Raw genomic sequence first — 22,933 nt, forward strand, 5'->3', positions numbered from 1 at the left:
GACATTTATGGCATATTCACAGGATATGCCATAAATGTCAGATAAATGCGGGTCCCACCTCTAGGACCCGCACCTATCTCTAGAACGGAGCCCCCTAAACCCAGTTCTATTGGGGTCTGGAGTCTGAAGTATTGTAGGGCTCTGGTCTGGAGTCTATCGAAATGTAATAGTCTGAGGTCTGAAGTAATTTAGGGGTCTGGCCTGGGGTCTGAAATAATGTAGGTGTCTGTTCTGAGGACTGAATTAATTTGGGCCTCTGGTCTGGAGTCTAAAGTAATTTAGGGGTCTGGGGTCTAAAGTAGTTATGGGGTTTGGGGTTCTAAATTAATTTATGAATTTGGTGTTTGAATGCGGCCATGGACAAGTAAGTGCCGGGCGGCATCTCCCTCCTGAGAGGCGCCAGCACTCACTTCCCCGTAGAGTGCCCGTGCCAGGCCTTAAAGAGCCAGTACACACACATGAGGAAAATCTGTAATTAGCCCATGATCACGCTGGACTATAAAAAGGGCTCTGCCCTTTCATTCATTGCCTGAGCGTTGTTGTGTTTACCCATGTTAGTCTTAGCAAATGGTCCCTTAGTGTTATCCTGTTCTCGTTGTTCCCATGCCCTGCTACCTGTATCCTATAACCCGTGCTATATCTATCCTGCGCCTTAACCTGTTGGAGTCGTGTTATGCCACCGGTCACGCCTGCTGATATACACCACGTCTACAAGTTCATCCGTGCCGAGCCTCCATTACTGTCTGGACTATTAAAGGTAATCTTGTACTAGAACTGTTGTTTGGCCAGCTGCAACTCCGTTACGTTTTGTTTGTGGAACAAACACATTTTTAGACAATTTCTGCATTTCAATCCTGACTCTTCCTTTTATAGGTCTCATAACTTTCAGAAGCATTTCCCTATAGACATCTAATAATCCAGAATGTGTAATAAACCAGCAAGTAAAGACAGTATACTATAATAATGTGCTACTTATATATGCTTTTATTAAAATAGCATGATTACATTTTTTCCATAAAGTTGGTACACTTGTAAGAGTATTAAAAGCAGTCATGAACATGATGGTCTTGAAATTCATCCTTTCATCTAAAGATGGTATATAACTGCAGTCTCTTTAGTTGGTATAATGAAGATGAAGGTTATTAAAGATTGGCAAGCGTTGTTTTGGATTTATGTTGGTAGTTGCCATTGGTGGTAGGTAAAACTCATCATAGCACTGTGACTCAGCCGAGCCACAGGCAGCAACATTTGTCATTTTTTGTAAGACTATTTGACAAAGACTCCGGGTCTCGTTTAGCGACATTTGTCATTTGTTGCGATGTTATTTGACAAAGACTCCGGGTCTCGTTTGGCACTGTGACTCAGCCGAGCCACAGGCACCATCATTTGTTGCAACATAAATGCTCTGTTTGGAATACAGTCCTGCAGTCCAAAGATTTTTCAAGTCCGAGTTGGCACTGTGACTCAGCCGAGCCACAGGCAGATACATTTGTTCTTCCTTGTGAGGTTATTTCACAAGGACTCCAGGGATTTGGATCTGTAGTCCAAATATTAGTGTCAAGTCCAGGTTGGCACTGTGACTCAGCTGAGCCACAGGCACAGAAAAAATGTCCTTTGAGGAAGACCTAAGTTTGCTGGTAGTCTTTTCTCCAAAGAGATTTGTACAAATTCCTTGGGATGCTTTTCTGGGGAAGAAGTCAGTGAAAGCTCCATATAAATGAGTCTGATGTTGGTCTCGTTTTCTTCCTCAATGCAATCTTAGGAATTGCAAACACTCTAGGTCCAGTTTCCTCAATTGTCGGTGTAGTATTTATAATGTTTCAACCACTGGAATCAGTAACAGGGTAGGCAATGGCAGCTTTGTAGTCATGACTACCACTGCCAACTTGCTTGGTATCCTGCCATTTGCATACATGTGGACTTTATGTTGTCTGGTGTCCTTGATTCTGCATGCGGAGAATCCATTTTTGGTTGTTTGGAAACATTATAGTTTTGTCTTGAGCAAAGCAGAGCCCTGCTGCTCATTATGGTGAAAGTCTTTAGAGCTCCAAAATATTGATGCTTTTCTTTAGTTCATATCTGTGTTTGTGTGGTGATTTAGGCAAGGGTCATTTGTTTCCTAGAACCAGTGCAGCCATGGACAATCCAAGATGTAATGTTCTGGTCTTGAGGCATGGTATAAATAAATGTCCGAATGCTTCATCCTGTTGTGGAGATAAAACAAAATAATAAGATTGATGAGGTAGGAATACATTATCAGATCATTCACATGTAATACTGTTCTACTTTACAACACTAGATGGTTAATAACAAGAGAAGTTACAGATTGTGAACTATCAACGTCACCTATGAGCCTCATTCATCAAAACTGTCTAAGATGAAGTCTGGCCTTATTGCCCATATTACCAATCAGTGCTCAGATTTGATATCTTTAAAGCTATGTAATTTATGTATTTTATTAAATAAAACATATTTGATAGATGGAAAAAAACTTCCATCAGTCAGTAAAGACATTTTCACCCACTAACAATCACCATAATGGCTTCGTGTTCAACTACTTCCACTAAAAAACGTATTAGATTAGGTTGAGGGATTTGCGATTATTGATTAGATTCAGTGTGTGTTCACACGTGGCTGTCAATTTGTGTATGTGCCGCAAATTTTGCAAAATCGTGAAAAAATGGCGTGTTTTTGCAGCAACTTCTTTAAAATGGGGGTAAAATTGGACACACCCTTAGAGTTTGTATAGGGGAAAGAAAAATGATGTACCTATATAATTTTGTACCTATATAATCCCTAAATTAATTTTCATGAAAAAATTGGTTGGCGCATTCCTGCTGTTTTGGCGTTTCTTTAACACACGCACCTGTGGACATAGACATGTGTGGTATGTTTGAACTCACATCTTACAGTTTTTGCAGAGTACAGTACAGTGCAAAGTTAAATTTTATTGCATGCTTATAATCACTCTTTGATGCAAAGTTGCATGAAGGTGATTGGTTGTATACATTATATTTTTGTTCATGGTATGCAATGCGCTTTCAATTTTTTTTTAGATTATGGTATCATATAAGTTGCTTGCTGTGTACGGTATACATTTATAACACATATGTGGATGACAGCCAAATATTGCATAACTTCTGTTTCAGCATTTTTTAGAGCACAACCTTTTTTGAAGATAGATATGGCTGTAGACAGCACGTCAAGACAATTGCCATAGTCAGGCTATCTGCTTTCAGGCAATGTATAGGGTTTGGGGTGCATTAACTTTTCAAGGTGTTACATCCCTGTAATTTATAGGTTGTTATTTTTTTTACATTTCCAGATGAAAACCATATTGTTGGTTTCTTCAGTTCTGGTGATTTTATTAAGATATGTCCAGCTAGACATAGGCCTAAATGCTATTTTTGAACTCTGCGCATCTTGAACTCTTATTTTTAAGACGTGTGGTGCATCTAATTTTCTGTTTGGGTCACACCTTTAGCTACAAATATAAATTTTATGCATTTTTGACACAAAATTTCACGACGGTGCCTGTGTGCATAAAGTTCAGGAAAGCAGTTTGACAATGTGCCAGGTGTCCTCTTTTACAAAATATATAGGCATCAGGGTTTAGTATGAGACTTTATTTTGCAAGTTAGGTTTTATTTATACATGTCAAAAGAGTGAAAATTTTAGATTACTAGAAGCAAAATGTCCAAAAACCCGGGCTGCAGAAGGGTTAATCTTCCTGCACCCTGGACCAATAGCAGATATTCACTTGTTAATAAGCATTAGGAACTCTAGTATTAACCCCTTCCCGACATTTGATTTATCCATACGCCAATATCGGGTAGGGGAAGTATGGAGCGGTTCCACGGAATGAACCCACTCCATACGATGCCGGTGTTGGCTGTATGTTACAGCCGACACTTCAGAGTAACGAGCTGCATCGCGCTCGAGCGCGGTCCCGTTCATTTAACGCGTTAAATGGTGCGGTCAATACCAACCGCAGCATTTGAATCGTTAGAAAGAGGGAGGCGACCGCCTCTAACAGCTCATCGCGCCCCCACCCCCGCAACGCAAATGCGTAGGGGCGATGGTTGCTATGGCTGCCTGGGGGCCTAATGAAGGCCACCAGGTCTGCCATCTTTGTGCTCCTATTAAGCGCCAGAATCTCTAGTTTTTGGTCACCTCATCTCCAACAAATAATAAAATAAAAAGTGATCTAAACGTCGCATGTACACAAAAATGACAGCTTGTCGCGCAAAAAATAAGCCCTCATACCACTTAATCGACGAAAAAATAAAAAAGTTATGGCTCTCGGAATTTGGCGACACAAAATACATTTTCTTTTTTACACTTAGGTTTTTACTTGTAAAAGCAGTAAAATATAAAAAAAACTATATATATTTGGTATCGCCGTGATTGTATTGACCCACAGAATAAACTTAATATGTTGTTTTAATTTCACAGTCAATTCCGTAAAAACGACGCGCAAAAAACAATGGAGGAATCGCTATTTTTTTCATTTTCTACCCCACAAATAATTTTTTTTCAATTTCTTAGTAGATTATATGGCACAATAAATGGTGCTACGAAAAACTACAACTCGTTCCACGAATATCAAGCCCGCATAGGACTATATCGACGGAAAAAGAAAGAAGTTATGGCTTTTGGAAGGTGGGGAAGAAAAAACTAAAATGAAAATCTGAAAAAGGGCTGCGGCGGGAAGGGGTTAATGAGCTGAGACGTCCCAGGTATTTACACAAGACTAAATTGTCAGACAAATTACAATCAATCAAAAATCCCATAAAGCAGAATATACAGATTTTGATATAGTCCATATTTTACATTTTCTGACCATACTGGTGGATCTCCACTTTAATTCTGCAGGGGGCATGAGTAAACATTGAACATACACATACAGACAGGGAACATACCTTGGGACTCTATGTCTGCCCTCTTTCGATCTCTCTCAAGAAAGAGGGCAGTTGCCAAGAAGAACCCTCCTCCAATAGCGGATACGAAAACGCAGACCATGAGGGCATATTGCAGGCTGTTAAACATCAATAGGTCAGATTCCGGCTTCCCTTTGCGGATGAGGTCAGATAACTGAGGATAAGAAGACGACACATTGTTATGTAAGATGAATTATGAGAAATAACACAATAAGTGTATATATTTTTCCCAGACAGTAGATGCTGGATACTATTCGGGAAATCTGGTGTCAGCACATGGTAGGAGGTGGCAAGAGGAAACTCCTCACCATAGTTAGCAGAGGAGTTTCCGACCTTCAGCCCATGAGGAGCACTGGTTAAAACTTTCCTAGCCCCAGTTTTACTTATTGGCAAGAGTTTTGCATGTTTTTTTCTTAGGAAGATTATCATGGCAGGGTAAGAATATTTTCTGGTGTATTTGTGCTGTATGTATGTGGTATGACTGCTCTATCTCATGTCTTCGTTCTGTCTATATGCTGAGTAGGTATACTATCGGTGCTGTATTGGCATTGTATGTGTACTATATGATTTTTGGGGGCTGATAATGTTGATAATGTCTGCTTGGTGTCTGCGTACTGTATTAGTGCTGTCTGCTTCATGTGTAATGTTTGCCTGTTGTGTGTTGTTCACACTGGGGGTCAGTCAGGCTAAGACTTTTCTCATATACCCATTAGGAAGATAATGTGACTAATACTTACCACTCCGATGAGATATGGGCTCCATGCATCACCCAGCAGGTGGGACACAATGATTTGTAAGGCCTCCGCTGTGGAGCGTCTTCTGGGGGTCACAACACTCTAAAACAAGAGGACATTCTGAGTAGACAGAAGGATGTTACTGACCCTAACTCAACAATGGCAGCCAGACAAAGGGACCAAATATCTGCATTATAATATCTGCAAACAGCGCAGTCCACACTTATAATGTTCTCCGTCTCTTGTCTGGCAGTTATTGTAGAGTCAGTGGCATTTCATGGACTACGCAGGAAAACAGAGAAAAGCCTAAATAAATGTCATTTCAGCTATGATCACTCACCAGGAGGATGTCGTCCACAATGGCAAAGTTCAGCGTCAGCAACAACGCCCCAATGAAGATGAGAATCTGTAGTGAAAAGAAAACATTCAGAAAAGACTGGATGGTGAAGGGGGAAGAGTACAAGTGTTTATCCATTACCCTGAACACAAGTGCTGCACAGGGGGGCAATAAACCTGCCTATAGACCTTACACTGGATAATAATGTACAGTATATATGTATTAATATGTGTGTGTGTTTGTGTTTGTAAAGCTGTGTATTTGGATGTGTATGGTATCCAGTGGTATATACTGTATGTCAGGGGAATAGCCAGGTGGGGCATGTACCTGTGCAATTAGGACAGAAGTTGGGGGGGGGGGGCGCCAATTTGGCTGAGCAGTAACAGTCTGATTGCTGTGTCGCCCCGTACACAGAGCGCCTCTGTCAGCAGCAATTATCTGTTTTCATCAACTGAGAGAGGTTTCTTTGTGGGGACGGGGTGTAGGGGGTTTAAAGGGACTTGGAGTCTAGTCCTTAAGGTAGAACTAAGGGGGGAATTATTTTTTATTTTTTGGTATGGGCACAATTCTAACTTTTGTTTTGAGGCCCCCTGATTTATATGTACGCCCCTGCTCCTCACTGTTCCTGGACCTGACATTGTGGACCCTTATCGTGTTAGTTGAACGCAGGGCAAAGATTCAGTTTGGCACCAGGTGACGCCTAATTCTTTTTGCCGTGCCCCTCCTTCCCAACTAATGTAATATAACGTTGTTTTTTTTTTTTTATTTAACTAGAGCAACAATAAAAATAGGTATGTATGTACATATGACACAATATACTAGTATACTTGTATAGCGTCTGGTGTGTACATACCTTTATTATTGTTGTGGAAGTTAAATAAAACAGTGTTAAAAAGTAAAGGTTACAATAATTGGTACGGGAAAGGGGCGAGTCAAACAGAGTTAATCTTTGGGGACTGGGGGGGCCAAACGATATCTTTGCCATGCAGGAAAACCTGGCTACACCTCGGTTGTTTGTATGTAAAGGTATATCTTTATGTACTTGTATCTACAAGTATGTGTATGTAAAGCTGTGTATTTGGATGTGTATTTGTATCCACAGGTATATACAGTTTTAAGTATAGGTATATGTATGTGTATATGTATCTACAGGTGGTACTATATGTTTGTGTATATGTATCCACAGGTGCTATATGTTTGTGTATATGTATCTACAGGTACTATATGTTTGTGTATGTGTATCTACAGGTACTATATGTTTGTGTATATGTATCTACAGGTGCTATATGTTTGTGTATATGTATCTACAGGTGCTATATGTTTGTGTATATGTATCTACAGGTACTATATGTTTGTGTATGTGTATCTACAGGTACTATATGTTTGTGTATATGTATCTACAGGTACTATACGTTTGTGTATATGTATCTACAGGTGCTATATGTTTGTGTATATGTATCTACAGGTATTATATGTTTGTGTATATGTATCTACAGGTACTATATGTTTGTGTATGTGTATCTACAGGTACTATATGTTTGTGTATATGTATCTACAGGTACTATATGTTTGTGTATATGTATCTACAGGTATTATACGTTTGTGTATATGTATCTACAGGTACTATACGTTTGTGTATATGTATCTACAGGTACTATACGTTTGTGTATATGTATCTACAAGTACTATATGTTTGTGTATATGTATCTACAGGTACTATACGTTTGTGTATGTGTATCTACAGGTACTATACGTTTGTGTATATGTATCTACAAGTACTATATGTTTGTGTATATGTATCTACAGGTACTATACGTTTGTGTATATGAATCCACAAGTACTATATGTTTGTGTATATGTATCTACAGGTACTATACGTTTGTTTATATGTATCTACAGGTACTATACGTTTGTGTATATGTATCTACAGGTACTATATGTTTGTGTATATGTATCTACAGGTACTATATGTTTGTGTATATGTATCTACAGGTACTATACGTTTGTGTATATGTATCTACAGGTACTATACGTTTGTGAATATGTATCTACAGGTACTATTTGTTTGTGTATATGTATCTACAGGTACTATATGTTTGTGTATATGTATCTACAGGTACTATATGTTTGTGCATATGTATCTACAGGTACTATATGTTTGTGTATGTGTATCTACAGGTACTATATGTCTGTGTATATGTATCTACAGATACTATATGTCTGTGTATATGTATCTACAGGTACTATATGTTTGTGTATATGTATCTACAGGTACTATACGTTTGTATATATGTATCTACAGGTACTATATGTTTGTGTATATGTATCTACAGGTACTATATGTCTGTGTATATGTATTTACAGGTACTATATGTCTGTGTATATGTATCTACAGGTACTATATGTTTGTGTATATGTATCTACAGGTACTATATGTTTGTGTATATGTATCTACAGGTACTATAAGTTTGTATATATGTATCTACAGGTACTATATGTTTGTGTATATGTATCTACAGGTACTATATGTCTGTGTATATGTATCTACAGGTACTATATGTCTGTGTATATGTATCTACAGGTACTATATGTCTGTGTATATGTATCTACAGGTACTATATGTTTGTGTATATGTATCTACAGGTACTATATATTTGTGTATATGTATCTACAGGTACTATATGTTTGTGTATATGTATCTACAGGTACTATACGTTTGTGTATATGTATCTACAGGTACTATACGTTTGTATATATGTATCTACAGGTACTATACGTTTGTGTATATGTATCTACAGGTACTATATGTCTGTGTATATGTATCTACAGGTACTATATGTCTGTGTATATGTATCTACAGGTACTATATGTCTGTGTATATGTATCTACAGGTACTATATGTTTGTGTATATGTATCTACAGGTACTATATGTTTGTGTATATGTATCTACAGTTACTATATGTTTGTGTATATGTATCTACAGGTACTATATGTTTGTGTATATGTATCTACAGGTACTCTACGTTTGTATATATGTATCTACAGGTGTCAGGGATCATTACTATGTATATTGTCTGAAAAATATTATCCTCACATATATGTATATACATTTCAGTTCTTTGTGTAATATACTGATATATATAACAAGTTCTTTGTTCATGTCGGACACACCTATGGAAGACACCGCCCCCTGGAATGCAAAGAGGAGTGTGCAGAAGAATGTATAGCAAAAGTTACAGCAGAAGAGCCAATGGAATTCAAGCAAGTCACACATCTATAGGGAGGGGCATGTGTCTTCTCTGTGTGTGTTTCTTTGTTCTGAATAAAGGGCAGTTCTTCCTGGCTGACATTGAAGCTGTACCTCAGACATTTGTGTGGTGTACTTCTTTCCAGGCATGCCTTCAGCTTTCAATTTACAGAGGTGGTTATTCGGTGTGAAATACGGACCTGACATTTGGTGCCGAAGCCGGGACCTCACTCGAGGAAAAATCAAAATCCGGACGGTCGACAATCACAGGGTGAAACAGAGGACTCAAAGTTGCCCACTGAAGGAATTTGATCACCTCCGCAATAACACGGTAAGCGAATTGATTTTATAAATCTTCGTCTTATCTGTGTTAGTGGGCAGTCTTGTAGCGATCTGTAGAACCCTTTTGTTGATTTCCTGGATTATCTCAGGCGACAGAGGTGATATTTTCCGCTGTGAGGTTGAAAACCTGTGAGACCCTAGTCGCGCCCGACTAACCATCCTCTGGGTAATTAGGGACTGGATAAAGTTATATAACACGACCAGAGAGCTGCAGACTGTGGAATTTTTAATATTTCCAGCGAGGCCAGAGAGTCTAAATAGATAAAGTTATATAACACGACCAGAGAGCTGCAGACTGTGGAATTTTTAATATTTCCAGCGAGGCCAGAGAGTCTAATTGAATATTTTTGAGAGTCTAATTAAAGATTTTTATAATTCTAGCGAGATGTAATAATAAATACATTGCAGACTAGAGATGATACTATTTCGGCGAGACTTAGCGTTGGAGACTGTGAAATTATATTATTTCCTGCCAGACCAAGAGTTGCAGATCGAAAATTGTTATATAAGTTACGTGTATAATATAGACTGTTAGAATGGATGGTTTACGGTCCATATTCAAATCTCCAGGATCGTGCGTAAAATGAAGAAATTGATGGAAGTGTGTGGGATCCATAGAGGAGGGCGGCTCCAAGCCGCAGATTGGGCAAAAGGTATTCTGGAGAACAAAGGGAAGTTGGAAGGTAGTAAGTTGATGGAAAGTGCTTTAGAGGGATTTGCAGAAGAGGAAGTTAGGAATAAGAAAGGTATTGTATGTTGTATGTATTAGAAAACAGGACCAGCCAACGCCCGGTAATGGCGTCCGTACCTCATGTTGAGTGTGTCCTCATTGTGGGTGGGAAACCACCCCCCCCCCTTCACAGCTGCGCACTGTGTTTCCAATGGGAGAGGCTGCCCCCCCCTGCCCCTGATGTGGCCACGCCCGGCCCAACCAAATCAGTATGAAATAATCACCTTGTTAATTTTGTCATTTGTAGTGTTTTTTTTCTATTTACAGAAGTTCCAGTCTAGTTCACTGATGAAGCAACACGTCATCATAATATAGAGATGGTGGCCGACAGATTGTATGGTTAAACATTAACGTAGATAATTCCTATACAATGGTGTGATGAATGATTGCAGATACGTATGTTGTTTTGCCGGCATTGAAAGTGTTAAGATTGTGAGAAGCTGTGAGAAGTTGTGAGAAGCTTTGAGTGTGTGACCCCCCTCCCTCCCCTCTAAAGTGTGCTGTGTTTGGGAGGAGGAGGAGGGGGGCTGACTGGGTGCAGTCTGCAGGGCTGATGAGACAAAGGGATTTCAATATGCACTGCTGATATATATATATATATATATATGTAATGTGTACAAACCGAAATACATTTCTTCTCTTTTGCGCATGCGCTGTTGGTTATAAAAGTTACGATATTTATGTGTTCTGATGTGATCAGATTTCATGTGTTTTGATAATTCAGATTTATTAAACTTTAGATACTGTGAGACACGGGGTTCTGGAAATGTATGTGCCCCCACCGTTCCCTATTTTTATATACAGTTTATTGGTTTGCAGTAATTAATGTTATCAGAGATAATATTTTTTGTTTTATTGAATAACTAACTACAATTGTTTTGTTTTTGATTTCACACATGAGTTATGTCATTGTAAAGATCAAATGTATTTTCGTCAGGAAAAAGTCATTTTTGTTTCAGGCTGTTGAACATTACAGGGGGTTAAACTAGTGCCGCACAGATAGAGTGCCAGACTTTGTTATGTTGAGATGTAGTTTTGAACTCTGCTACATTACTTTCGCAGAGTCCACAAAGGGGGGAAGGGTGAAGGAACTGATCAGGTACAATTTTGGTTTGATCAGGTACAATTTTGGTTTGTTTTGAGTTAATTAATTTGGTTTCAGAAGATCTAAAAATGTGTAAGAGACCCCAATGAGTAATCCAGATTAAATGTGTATGAGAGTAACCTACATTTTGAGGTTTGTGTAGATGGTTTTGTAAGAGACCATCCCCCTCCAGCAAATTTACACAGGAGGCAGAGGTGACGTCACTCACACGAGTCTTTATGGATTAAGATGAGGGGGAAGGCAAAACAAAAATTGTCTGGACATTGTTAATTTGATGTAAAGTTTTTAGGAATGTTTTCTTTTTATTTGTTTTTGTATTAATCAAGTATTTGCAGAACCTGATAAAAGTGAGATTCTCAAAGTGCTCGTGATTATCAGATGAGTGTGGAGAAGTGTATAACATTTGGTTTTATTTTAGAGGATGAAGACGCCACCCCTTTGAGATGTTCTATCTATATGTGACATGGGTTTTTAATGTAAATTTGTAATAAAGAGATATTTTATTATACAGTATGTACAAGCCGGGATACGAGGCACTAGGTAAATTACCCAGAAACCACTCTCACCTTCTTGTTCATCTCAAGGAGCGGAGCTGGAGGTGCTCGCTGAGGCTTGTAACCTGGCAGAAGGTAAGACGGCCGACATTTACACTGACTCTAGGTACGCTTTTGGCATCGCCCACAATTATGGGCCCATTGGTAGTAGGAACTTTATTGGATCATCGGGTAAGCCAATTGAGAGAGCGAGAGAAGACAGACCTGACAACAAGGGTATATGCAGCCAGGTGTCAGTAAATTGGCTTGTCCCTGGATACAATAATGCCACCACTAGGTTTGTAGCAGCCGGCATGATGTGCGCACGGCATGACATAGGTAAAACAGCAAAGGTACCTGTGAAAAGTGCAGCCCGGCCAGATTACCCGTCCCAGCGACTGCAGAACATACAACTACCCGAGGTAGAAGTGTATGACAAAGTGCTCATGTGTGTAGACCTGTTCTCTCGGGGGGCCTGAAGCCCGGCCTGTATTTTCCCCACTACAGACGTTGTGTGTAAGTGACAGGGGAACAATGTTATCCCAAGTATTGAACTGGTGTTTGTACAATGATAAGATGTCAGCAGTTCTCTAGACATTGTCCCAAGGTTAGTTTGTTTAATAACTGTATTTAAGAAGGGTTGTGGGAATATTAAATACTGAGGTTGTTTTATGTAAAGTTCTGGACCAGCCTTAGCATTGGACTATTAGAGTCATGCGTCAGATAAAAGGTACAGAAGTGGAATATTCCCATTAGAAAACATTTTTATTTGTTTATTTTTATTTTTGTTGTGAAAGGGAAATTTTAGAGCAGAGAATTCTGTGCAGTGTATATGTGTAAGTATAGATATGTATATAAAGAAGGAGAATCAGTTTGTAAGTTTTAGTTACTGACCAGTGTGAACGTTTGATGTAAAGATGCTATTTGTTGATGTTTTTCTTCAATTGAATTATCTGATTAAGATCAATTAATGTTTATGCAATGAAAAAGCTTGTTCTCCACAGGAAGAGTCCAACTGGGAGCGGAAGGCGTGAGAACCAGATTCTGACAGAATGTGGATGGATAAAGGAAGGTAAACCGGTACCCCCCAAGGCACTCTTGATGGCTTTTGCATTGATGGTGTATGACCTCACATATGCCCCAAGACTGCAAGGATCGATTTGGTAAGATCTAATTGGTATGTCCCAGGTTTTACAGCTGTCGCTGCTAAATTCTGTTAGAGCTGTTTGATTTGCCTACAGAACAGTCCTGGCAGACCGGTGCCAACCTTATCATACCCGCCTCCCACGAAGAGAACCGACCTTGAGAGGCCTTCCCAGGTAGAACGAACCAGATTAGAGTAAGAAAAATAGGTTTAAGACGCTTGTCAGATAAACATGTGGAATCTGTGTATCTTTCTGTGAGGTGGAGATGTTCCAGGCAATCAGCTGAGATCAAGGTACAAATCCTGCTGAAAGGGTATCACCAAGTGCAAATGAAATGTACCCAATAAGTTACACATATTCTAGGTGCCCTATCCATTGTAACAGAGAAGTTTTTTCCTTATATAAAGGTGTTTGATGTCATTTAGGGGCCTGACATTATTGTATGTACTTAGAACAACGTTTATAGTGTACGCGGATGATGTTATCACCAGGTTAGTATTTATTTTAACAATTGACAAGAGTTGGGGGTCCCCAGCAAGTGCCAGTAAACATGAACTAGAAGACTTTTAATATGATGAACTCCATCACTGAGATGCGGCAGGCACAGCCTGAGCCAGTACAACGCGTTTATCATGAACTGACGGCAGTGTCACAATTCTAAGCGGCCGCCCAGACAAGTAACTTGCCAGAGGAAGAGTACAGATGCGGAGGGTTTGATAGTCACAATACAACTCCACTAATCCGCCTACGTGGGATCTCACCCCAGGCTCACAACATGAGGTGCTATGTACAGCCTGATGACGTAAACTAAAGGAGACGGTGTCGGACAGATGAGAAGGACCAAACCAAGTCCTGATGACATCAGCAAAGTAAAGACCAAAGACCTGAGTGAATCCGTCAGCAGGATCGAGTGTTTTGATAAGTAAGTGACCAGGAGGGGGTAATAATAACTCCCCCACTGGACACCAACGTAGTCTGACTCCACAATTGTGTGGGTTACCCTGAGGGTGACAGTCAGTGAAGAGCAGAAGACAGGAAAAGAAGAAGACGATGGTGTACAGGACTGGCAATGAACTGATGGGACCCGAGACCTGAGGGTGATAGCATGAGATTGGTGATAGCATTATGTTATTAGCTGAGGCCCTATTGTTTATAATGTCTGAGGTTTATAATTATAATGTGTGTAAATATGCCACGGTGCTGCAAATTACAATCTGAGGAGTTTTATGTGAAGGTCACTGTGCTGCCCATGACCTGTCATATCTGCAGGGGTAAAAGTCCCATTAGGACAGTAAGTGACAGTGCGACAATTATTACTGTTAATAAAAATGTAGACCGGATTAATATATATATATATATATATTACAACCAGCAGTGGTTTGTAGATTATATCAAGACAACCATCCTGTATCCAGAGGAGAATAGGGAAAGTTAGGACCACTCCGACACCTTGGAAGTCCAGGTACAAAGGGGGGTTACTCATCAGGAGTAGCTCGTCTCAAGCTGGTGAAGAAATCCAAAACCCCTACCCGCCTGGTTCGAGTGGTCAGTGGTAGGTTGCTAGGCAAGACTCAGGGATAGAGTAATAATATTTTTAGGGGGGACTGTCAGGGATCATTACTATGTATATTGTCTGAAAAATATTATCCTCACATATATGTATATACATTTCAGTTCTTTGTGTAATATACTGATATATATAACAAGTTCTTTGTTCATGTCGGACACACCTATGGAAGACACCGCCCCCTGGAATGCAAAGAGGAGTGTGCAGAAGAATGTATAGCAAAAGTTACAGCAGAAGAGCCAATGGAATTCAAGCAAGTCACACATCTATAGGGAGGGGCATGTGTCTTCTCTGTGTGTGTTTCTTTGTTCTGAATAAAGGGCAGTTCTTCCTGGCTGACATTGAAGCTGTACCTCAGACATTTGTGTGGTGTACTTCTTTCCAGGCATGCCTTCAGCTTTCAATTTACAGAGGTGGTTATTCGGTGTGAAATACGGACCTGACATTGGTACTATACGTTTGTATATATGTATCTACAGGTACTATATGTTTGTTTATTTGCTTTCTTCACCCTTTTTAATATTATTAACAGAAAAACATCAATCACAACAAGCTGTTCATCAGCAACTTACATAGGAGGCCACAAGACTGAATCTTGCCAAGGTCAAGGCCAAGAGCAGGAAAGGGGCGGAGCCAAGCATTCCGCAAGCACAGACTAATGCGCCTGCTCGGGGGTTGACCTTCCTGAACCTTTTACTTATTTCCACGCCAGCTCCAACTCCCACGATTCCGGTGATGATAGTGATCATTCCAAAAATTTGACTGCAAAGAAAGGGGTTAAAGAGGTCAACAAATGGGTTATACAAAATTGGATATAAATGGTGATTAAAGAATCTGAGTATGACTACTACTCCAACTATCTTCATCTTTGTAAAGATTTAGTCCCTAAAGTTTATTCAATGGCAGATGTCTTTACATGCGCTCCCTGCAGGATTGATTAATCGTGACTAACCTGTATGTATGGAATATGTACATGCGCTCCCTGCAGGATTGATTAATCATGACTAACCTGTATGTATAGAATATGTACATGCGCTCCCTGCAGGATTGATTAATCATGACTAGCCTGTATGTATGGAATATGTACATGCGCTCCCTGCAGGATTGATTAATCATGACTAACCTGTATGTATAGAATATGTACATGCGCTCCCTGCAGGATTGATTAATCGTGACTAACCTGTATGTATGGAATATGTACATGCGCTCCCTGCAGGATTGATTAATCATGACTAACCTGTATGTATAGAATATGTACATGCGCTCCCTGCAGGATTGATTAATCATGACTAGCCTGTATGTATGGAATATGTACATGCGCTCCCTGCAGGATTGATTAATCATGACTAACCTGTATGTATAGAATATGTACATGCGCTCCCTGCAGGATTGATTAATCATGACTAGCCTGTATGTATGGAATATGTAGATGCGCTCCCTGCAGGATTGATTAATCATGACTACTAGCCTGTATGTATGGAATATGTACATGCGCTCCCTGCAGGATTGATTAATCATGACTAACCTGTATGTATGGAATATTTACATGCGCTCCCTGCAGGATTGATTAATCATGACTAAAATGTATGTATGGAATATTTACATGCGCTCCCTGCAGGATTGATTAATCATGTCTAACCTGTATGTATGGAATATGTACATGCGCTCCCTGCAGGATTGATTAATCATGTCTAACCTGTATATATGGAATATGTATATGCGCTCCCTGCAGGAACAATTAGTCATATGTATGTTGTACCAACAGGATACAGACAGGGCTCTCTATGGACCTATCCTAAATATCTTGCCAGTATAGAGCAGACAGTCATGTAGCAGTCTTATATACATTATAGGGGGAGATTTCAGATTTGTTGAAGATTTGGCAAATAAATATCCGCAACACTGTATGTACTGCAATCACATGTTGGGGAAATGTTGTGGATTTTCACTGTGGATTTCACACTTAGCAATGCAAATGTTGAAATCTGAAGCAAATCCTCAGTAAAATCTGCATGTAACGCACCACGTCTGAACCCACCCTATAATAAGACTTCTACCAGGAGCCCTGACCCTTCACCGTGTAGCCTTGCCCAAAAGTCAGGTTAAGAAGAGAAGAGTATGGACATAATGGCAGAGAGCCCCCCTCACAACCTCCTGGCACACCCAGTAAATAAGCGTTTACCTGTCATCAGATTGACATATTACAGTCTGACATGGATCACCTCTGTATAGGAGGACCCGGGCCCGCTTGTAGAATGATAGAGCCCAGTGGGAGAGGGAGCCGGAAATAAATGTCACTGTTGTGAATCCCAGCATGGAAAGCATAAAGCTCGGGCTACAGAGAGAGAGAGAGAAATGTAAGTGACACAAGAGACACGGGGTAAAGCCAGCGACAACCATCACTATACAGAAAACACTCACTTTTTCAGCAAAGCTTTCACATCTGTAATCCAAGAATTGTTGTTTGTGTGTTTCTGACCATTCTGTTCCGCGGCTCCTCTGGATGGTTCCTTCATAATTAAGAGAAGCAGTAGGACGGCTATAATCCCCAGACCCGGAATGACCTGTTCAGAAGAAGGAGACATTGTATATTATATATATAAATAGAAGTGACTGAAACCAGATTTAAGAAACGAAAAATAGGAAATGACTAAAAAAACAAACACTCATATGTCAGTGTTCATAAAGGACTGTCTATAGGTTCCTGAAGGACACTCAGAGAGCTGGAACTGCAACCAAGTGCCCTACTTATTGCTCATCGATGCAGCAGATAAGGAGAGCAATTCCAATAATAAGACTTTACAGGGAAATCGTTGTTTGCCTGCAGGAATCCCGCAATTCTCTCACTTACCCGCAAAGTCCAGTGCCAGTCACCACCAATAGCACTTGTCAATTTAGCGCCCATGATGTATCCAAGGCCACTTAATAGGCAAAAAAGAAGAAGTTTTAAAGTTAAGAATGGGCCATAATCTCCACACAAATATAACTATATACAGACATATTAACAGTATAAACATATGCACACATTATATATATTAGACACTTTTTTTTATCCTTGATCTTGGTGTGATCAGGAACAATGTGAAGTGATAGCAGGAAATCACAATAGTCTTTACAGTAAGATCAATTATGCTAGTCATAGGGTTATATGTAAACTGCAGATCATGCAATTCTCCAATATACAAACTCAGTTACATCTATACTAGAAGGTCCTTTTAAATATTCAGAGGACCTCTTGTCATAAGTACTGGATTCTATGTGTTTACACAGGAGACTTACCAGCCCACGGGGATAGCAGTCCAAAAGATGGACAACATGCGGCTGCGCTGGTCTGCTATAAATAGGTCGGCGATGATGGAGGGGGTGATGGTGGAGTAACTTGCAGCGCCAATGCCAACCAATCCTCGCATAAGCAGAAACAGCCAGTAATACTGGGGAAGAGGAAAAAAAATAATCATTCAGAAAATCTTCAGTAAATCTTTAACATTGGGACTCTTATTGATGGCCTAGTCTTAGGATAAACAATGAATGTTTGGTCAGTGAGGGTCTGAACTCCAGGACCACAGACAATCACAATGAAGGGCCGTGGCACTCTTGTGAGCGATGTGTCTCTTCCATTGTTTACACAGGCACAGCGGCCTGTCCGAAAGGGTGGCTGTACCTGGTATTACATCTCGTCACATAAACGTCATTGGAAGAAGGATAGGCCATCAATGTGATAATCCCGTAAAACCCCAGTAATAATGAACTCAGGATGTTACCTCATCAGGAATAAATGAGCTGCCAAGGATGACGGCTGACCAGAGGGTGATACCAATGCATAGTAGATATTTCCTATTCCAGTGATCACCCAAATATCCAAATACTGGAGCCAGCAACATGAAGCTGCAGAGGAAGACTGAAAGAGAAGGAACAGAGAAGACGTGAAAGGAAGAGTCCCGACATTTATACATTAGGTGCATTTTTCTCCAACCTTCTTTATATTAAGACTGGAGTATGAAAATCAAAATAAAATTAATTTTTAAATGGACAAATTATATTAAATCCTGCATTTAAACCTCACTCCCCATCCCCCACTTTAGTTATTCCCCTCCCCCTCTCATTCATTAATGTAAAGCTTCACTGTGCGACACCTTTTGCCCTATAGTGAAATTGATGTAGTATATCTGGTTTCCTATTTTGCGGTTCTCAGACCCCCAGCCCATTCACAGCAGGCACCATTATGTACGTCCATCAGCTGTCCATTCCCCTGACTGAATCTTATTTCTTCACTAGAGACTGATGACATCACAACCTTGTGTCAGTAAGATCATGAGACTCCAGTGAATAGATTGGTCACCTTCTCTAGAATATTGGTTTAGCGCCTAAAATGGCGGATTCCAGGTGACTTACAGAATAAGATTTTATGTTAATATCTACCTGCTTGCAGCAAGCCAGATCCACTGTCTTTCATATTAAATGATTTTTGTAAGTATGGCAGCGTCCCTGTCAGAAAAAAAGAGAGATGTCACTATAGACAATGCATGGATTCCCATTATACACATTTATGGCTTATCCACATTGTATGTAGATGTGTTACAATAGCTCTTCTGGCACTCTCACCTATCAGAAGAATAGGGGTTCTGCAATTCACAAAGGCAGTGCTCCCCATAGACTGTAATGAAGAGCTCCATTGAAGTTTATGAGGGTTAAGGAAAGAATCAAACAAGCAGCGCTCAGCTCTTTCTCTAACTTCCGTAGACATCTCCATTGCCGTTTATAGGAAGTGCTCCCTCTGAGAATTGTGAACCTGCACCAATCCCACATTTATGATATATCTTATGAATATGCCATAAATGTATATAATCTGAGCTGCACCATCCATTAGACGAGATAAGCACCTTCCCTAAGGCGGCGCTTTGCAAGGACTGCAGGAAACGGCAATTGAGCCTCCCCCAGCTCTGCACTCGTGCACAGCCGTGCACCTCACACATTCAGGTATTATTGCAAATCTCCTTTTTTCACATAAATTATGGCTAAAACAGCAACAAAACCGTGATATGCAATGAATCCTGAAGGCACAAATGTATGCAAGAACTTGCACAGATATGGACACATGATGGTACCTTCATGTATTTTTAAGTTCCCCAGTGATGCGGCAGCTTTCCCCAGACCTTGCTTCTTCCTACTGTAGTGCAGTGGCTGATGTGCAAGGAGCAGCTAAGAGGCATGCAGTTTGCAGTCGGGAGTGGTGCCATGGCAGCGCTGCCTTACACAAGGAAGTAGAGGGAAGTGCATCTGCAGGTGTGGGGTGGGTATTATGCTGGATGCAGGCGGCAATGCTCTGGCAGGGGATTCCGCTCCAGGAGTTGACCCTGACGCCACTGTCCATATATGGACAGTGACGTCAGGGGTTCCCTCTAGGTGCGGAATCCCCAGGCAGAATCTGGGACGGTTGGGAGGTATGCATATGAGTGTTAGTGACTGTACACCTGACCCTGACTGTCCATATGAGTGTTAGTGAATGTACACCTGTCCCTGACTGTCCCTATGAGTGTTAGTGACTGTACGCCTGTCCCTGACTGTCCCTATGAGTGTTAGTGACTGTACGCCTGTCCCTATGTAAAACAGCAATGCAAAATTCATGTAAGTTACTCTATGTTTTGTGCAGTTTCCTTTAAAATAGATTTCATGTATGATATGAAGAGATTCAGGGTGCTGTTATTTTAGGTACCTCCTCAGCTACAGCACTGATAAACCCCCTTGAAAACAATGTAAGTACCCCCCCCCCCCCACTTACCAGTGATAGTGAACCGATCCATGTAGGATATAAGATTTATATAGAAGAGAATCCCTACAATAATGATGGAGCGTGTGTAGGAGATTCCAGTTCGGTCATGCACGTCCTGTGCGCTGGGGCTTTCGCCATCGTCTTCGTTTATCTCACATGGAGGAGCCAATAGGCCTTTCTCCTCATCAATGTTCTCATGGCAAGACGCCATGTTCACAGACTCTGAGACTGTAAACTCTGGAGATGGGAAAGGGACATAATATTTAATAACTTTTTATTACCATCAGGGTATATTCACATGCAACAGATTTTTTGTAAGAATTTCTCTGGCTGCCAATTAGTTCCAATTATCTGATTGTTTCTGCAGCAAGAATATGGATTTCTGCAAGACCCATTTATATGAATGGGAGAGTTGCTAAAGTTTCTACAACAACTTTGCTGCATGTAAATTCCCCCTTATACCATTAGCGTCACATTATCCGAGAAATTCTGATAGATAATATGGAATCTCACAAAACCAAAAGATTGAACAGAGAACCAATGTTGAGATTTCTGATTAAATGGGTTGTAGGTGATTAGAAAAACATGGCAGCTTTCTAAAAAGAAACAGCGCTACTCATGTCCATGGTCTTTGTCTGCTATTGCAGCTCACCCCCATTTAAGTGAATGAGGCTTAGCTGCAATACCAGAAGCAGCCAATGGACAGGAGTGGCGCTGTTTCTGGAATAAAGCAGCCATATTATCTAATCACATTAAGGCTGGGTTCAGATGGAGTTTTTTCCATGTGGAAAATCTGCCTCAAAATTCCGTTTGGAAGTTTGAGGCAGATTTTCCTCTGCCTGCACGCCGATTTTCGCGCCGTTTTTCGCCCGCGGCCATTGTGCGTCGTGGGCATAAAACGCAGCGAAATAAGCTTTTTCTGCCTGCCATTGATGACAATGGGATGTCTGAGGCGTAAACGCGTGAAGATAGAGCATGTCCCTTCTTTTTCCCGCGAGCCGGTTTCTCTTCTCGCGGGAAAAAAAGCGCCTCCGCCTCCTATTGAAATCAATGGGAAGCATTTTCGACTGTTTTTTGGAGCATTTTCTGGCGCTTTTTCCGCGTCGAAAAACTCTGTGTGAACCCAGCCCAAGGCGTCATAAACACGACCGTGGATTATTTTTTTTAAATAAAAAATACAATAATAATAATAATAATAATAATATTGAACCAATACATCATTTTATACTGATGAGGAATACAGACAAATTGATCTCTGTGTTGGTCGCTGTACTGGTTCCATACTGATTCTGATTTGCTCCATACGCCGTCTGACAGAGAAAGGCACTATGGGGGAAACGGCTTTCATATGGGATCTGATGAATTATGCTGAATTTTGTTTTTACATAGATTGTACAAAGAAACCGCACCAGCGAAATACACGTCATTGTACATAAACTCATAGACTAACATTAGCTGCGTATTTGGGGTCTCACTGCGCTGTCTTCCTGAACATTATAAAGGGGCTGTCTCATCAAAACCACTTCTATCCATATGCCCTGAGGTTCCAGCGGCGAGACCCGTGGCGATCCGCTGATCATATGGGCGACTTTTTATCGGTAAGGTTTACTTGATAAAACAATCCTTTAACTATGACCGTTCCATAATCCAGAACGTCTGATAATCTGGCAGCTGTGAGATTTTGTTAGTATCCTATTGAATGATTTTTACTGTATGATTATTGTTCAAACGATAATTCCATATCCCACGCAGATAATGGTGGGATGCGTCACACAATACCTCCTCCCCTGAATTTACAGCACCCAGGTGTCACATTGATATATATGCCTCTATTCATATGATGCCCATGACCATGCAGCAGAGCTGTGCCAATCACCTGCTGTAGAATCAGATGTGCGGCTGGGGAGTAAGGTGCATAATAATCTGCAGGAAAAGTCTTATCAGCCTTGTTGAGTGTAATAAATGGAATAAACTGGGTACTCACCAATACTTTTCTCTCCACTAGACGGCGTTCACAATCTCTCTCTTTTCTCACTCTCACTCTCATTCTATTTCTTTGTGACATCATCGCTTTGTGACATCATCGCTTTGTGACATGGGAGTTGAGGCCACTGTGATGTAAGTGTTAATAAACAATGGGGCTCAGTTAAATGACTACTGTACAATAATGTGATCTGCCCTCTTATATAACCTGTGTCACTAGTAACAAACAGCCTCTATCTGTATCAATGCTTTCTGACCTGTGGCTATCCAGCTACTATGAAACTACAACTCCCAGCATGTACTGACAGTTTGCACCACATTCCTCCATGTATATGTATGTGCTGCGCCATGTGTCCTATCTTTGTACATATAATACTATATATTATTACACATTTGTCATTCTACACCATCTCTCCTCCTTCTAGTCCAGTTATTTATACCTATACAGTAGATAAACCCAAGGCATCCACCACCTGGGGGCCTCTACCGTCACCCCCTC

The 22,933-nt window shown here is 40.5% G+C and overlaps 1 protein-coding gene across 1 annotated transcript; it reads right to left on the reverse strand.

Annotated features, from left to right (window-relative positions):
• Nucleotides 1–961: 961 nt before the first annotated feature.
• Nucleotides 962–20,683, reverse strand: LOC142655698 (protein spinster homolog 1-like). The gene is made up of 12 exons (XM_075830174.1): nt 20,461–20,683; nt 19,101–19,166; nt 18,443–18,579; nt 17,961–18,112; nt 17,533–17,602; nt 17,103–17,245; nt 16,864–17,016; nt 15,254–15,443; nt 6,015–6,080; nt 5,678–5,776; nt 4,923–5,094; nt 962–2,204 (listed from the first exon to the last, which is right to left on the reverse strand). The coding sequence occupies exons 1-12, from the start codon at nt 20,660–20,662 to the stop codon at nt 2,200–2,202; spliced, it is 1,455 nt and encodes a 484-aa protein (XP_075686289.1). The 5' UTR covers nt 20,663–20,683; the 3' UTR covers nt 962–2,199.
• Between the last annotated feature and the right edge of the window lie 2,250 nt (nt 20,684–22,933).

The sequence above is a fragment of the Rhinoderma darwinii genome, chromosome 6, assembly GCF_050947455.1.
Source record: "Rhinoderma darwinii isolate aRhiDar2 chromosome 6, aRhiDar2.hap1, whole genome shotgun sequence".
Taxonomy (NCBI): Eukaryota; Metazoa; Chordata; class Amphibia; order Anura; family Rhinodermatidae; genus Rhinoderma; species Rhinoderma darwinii.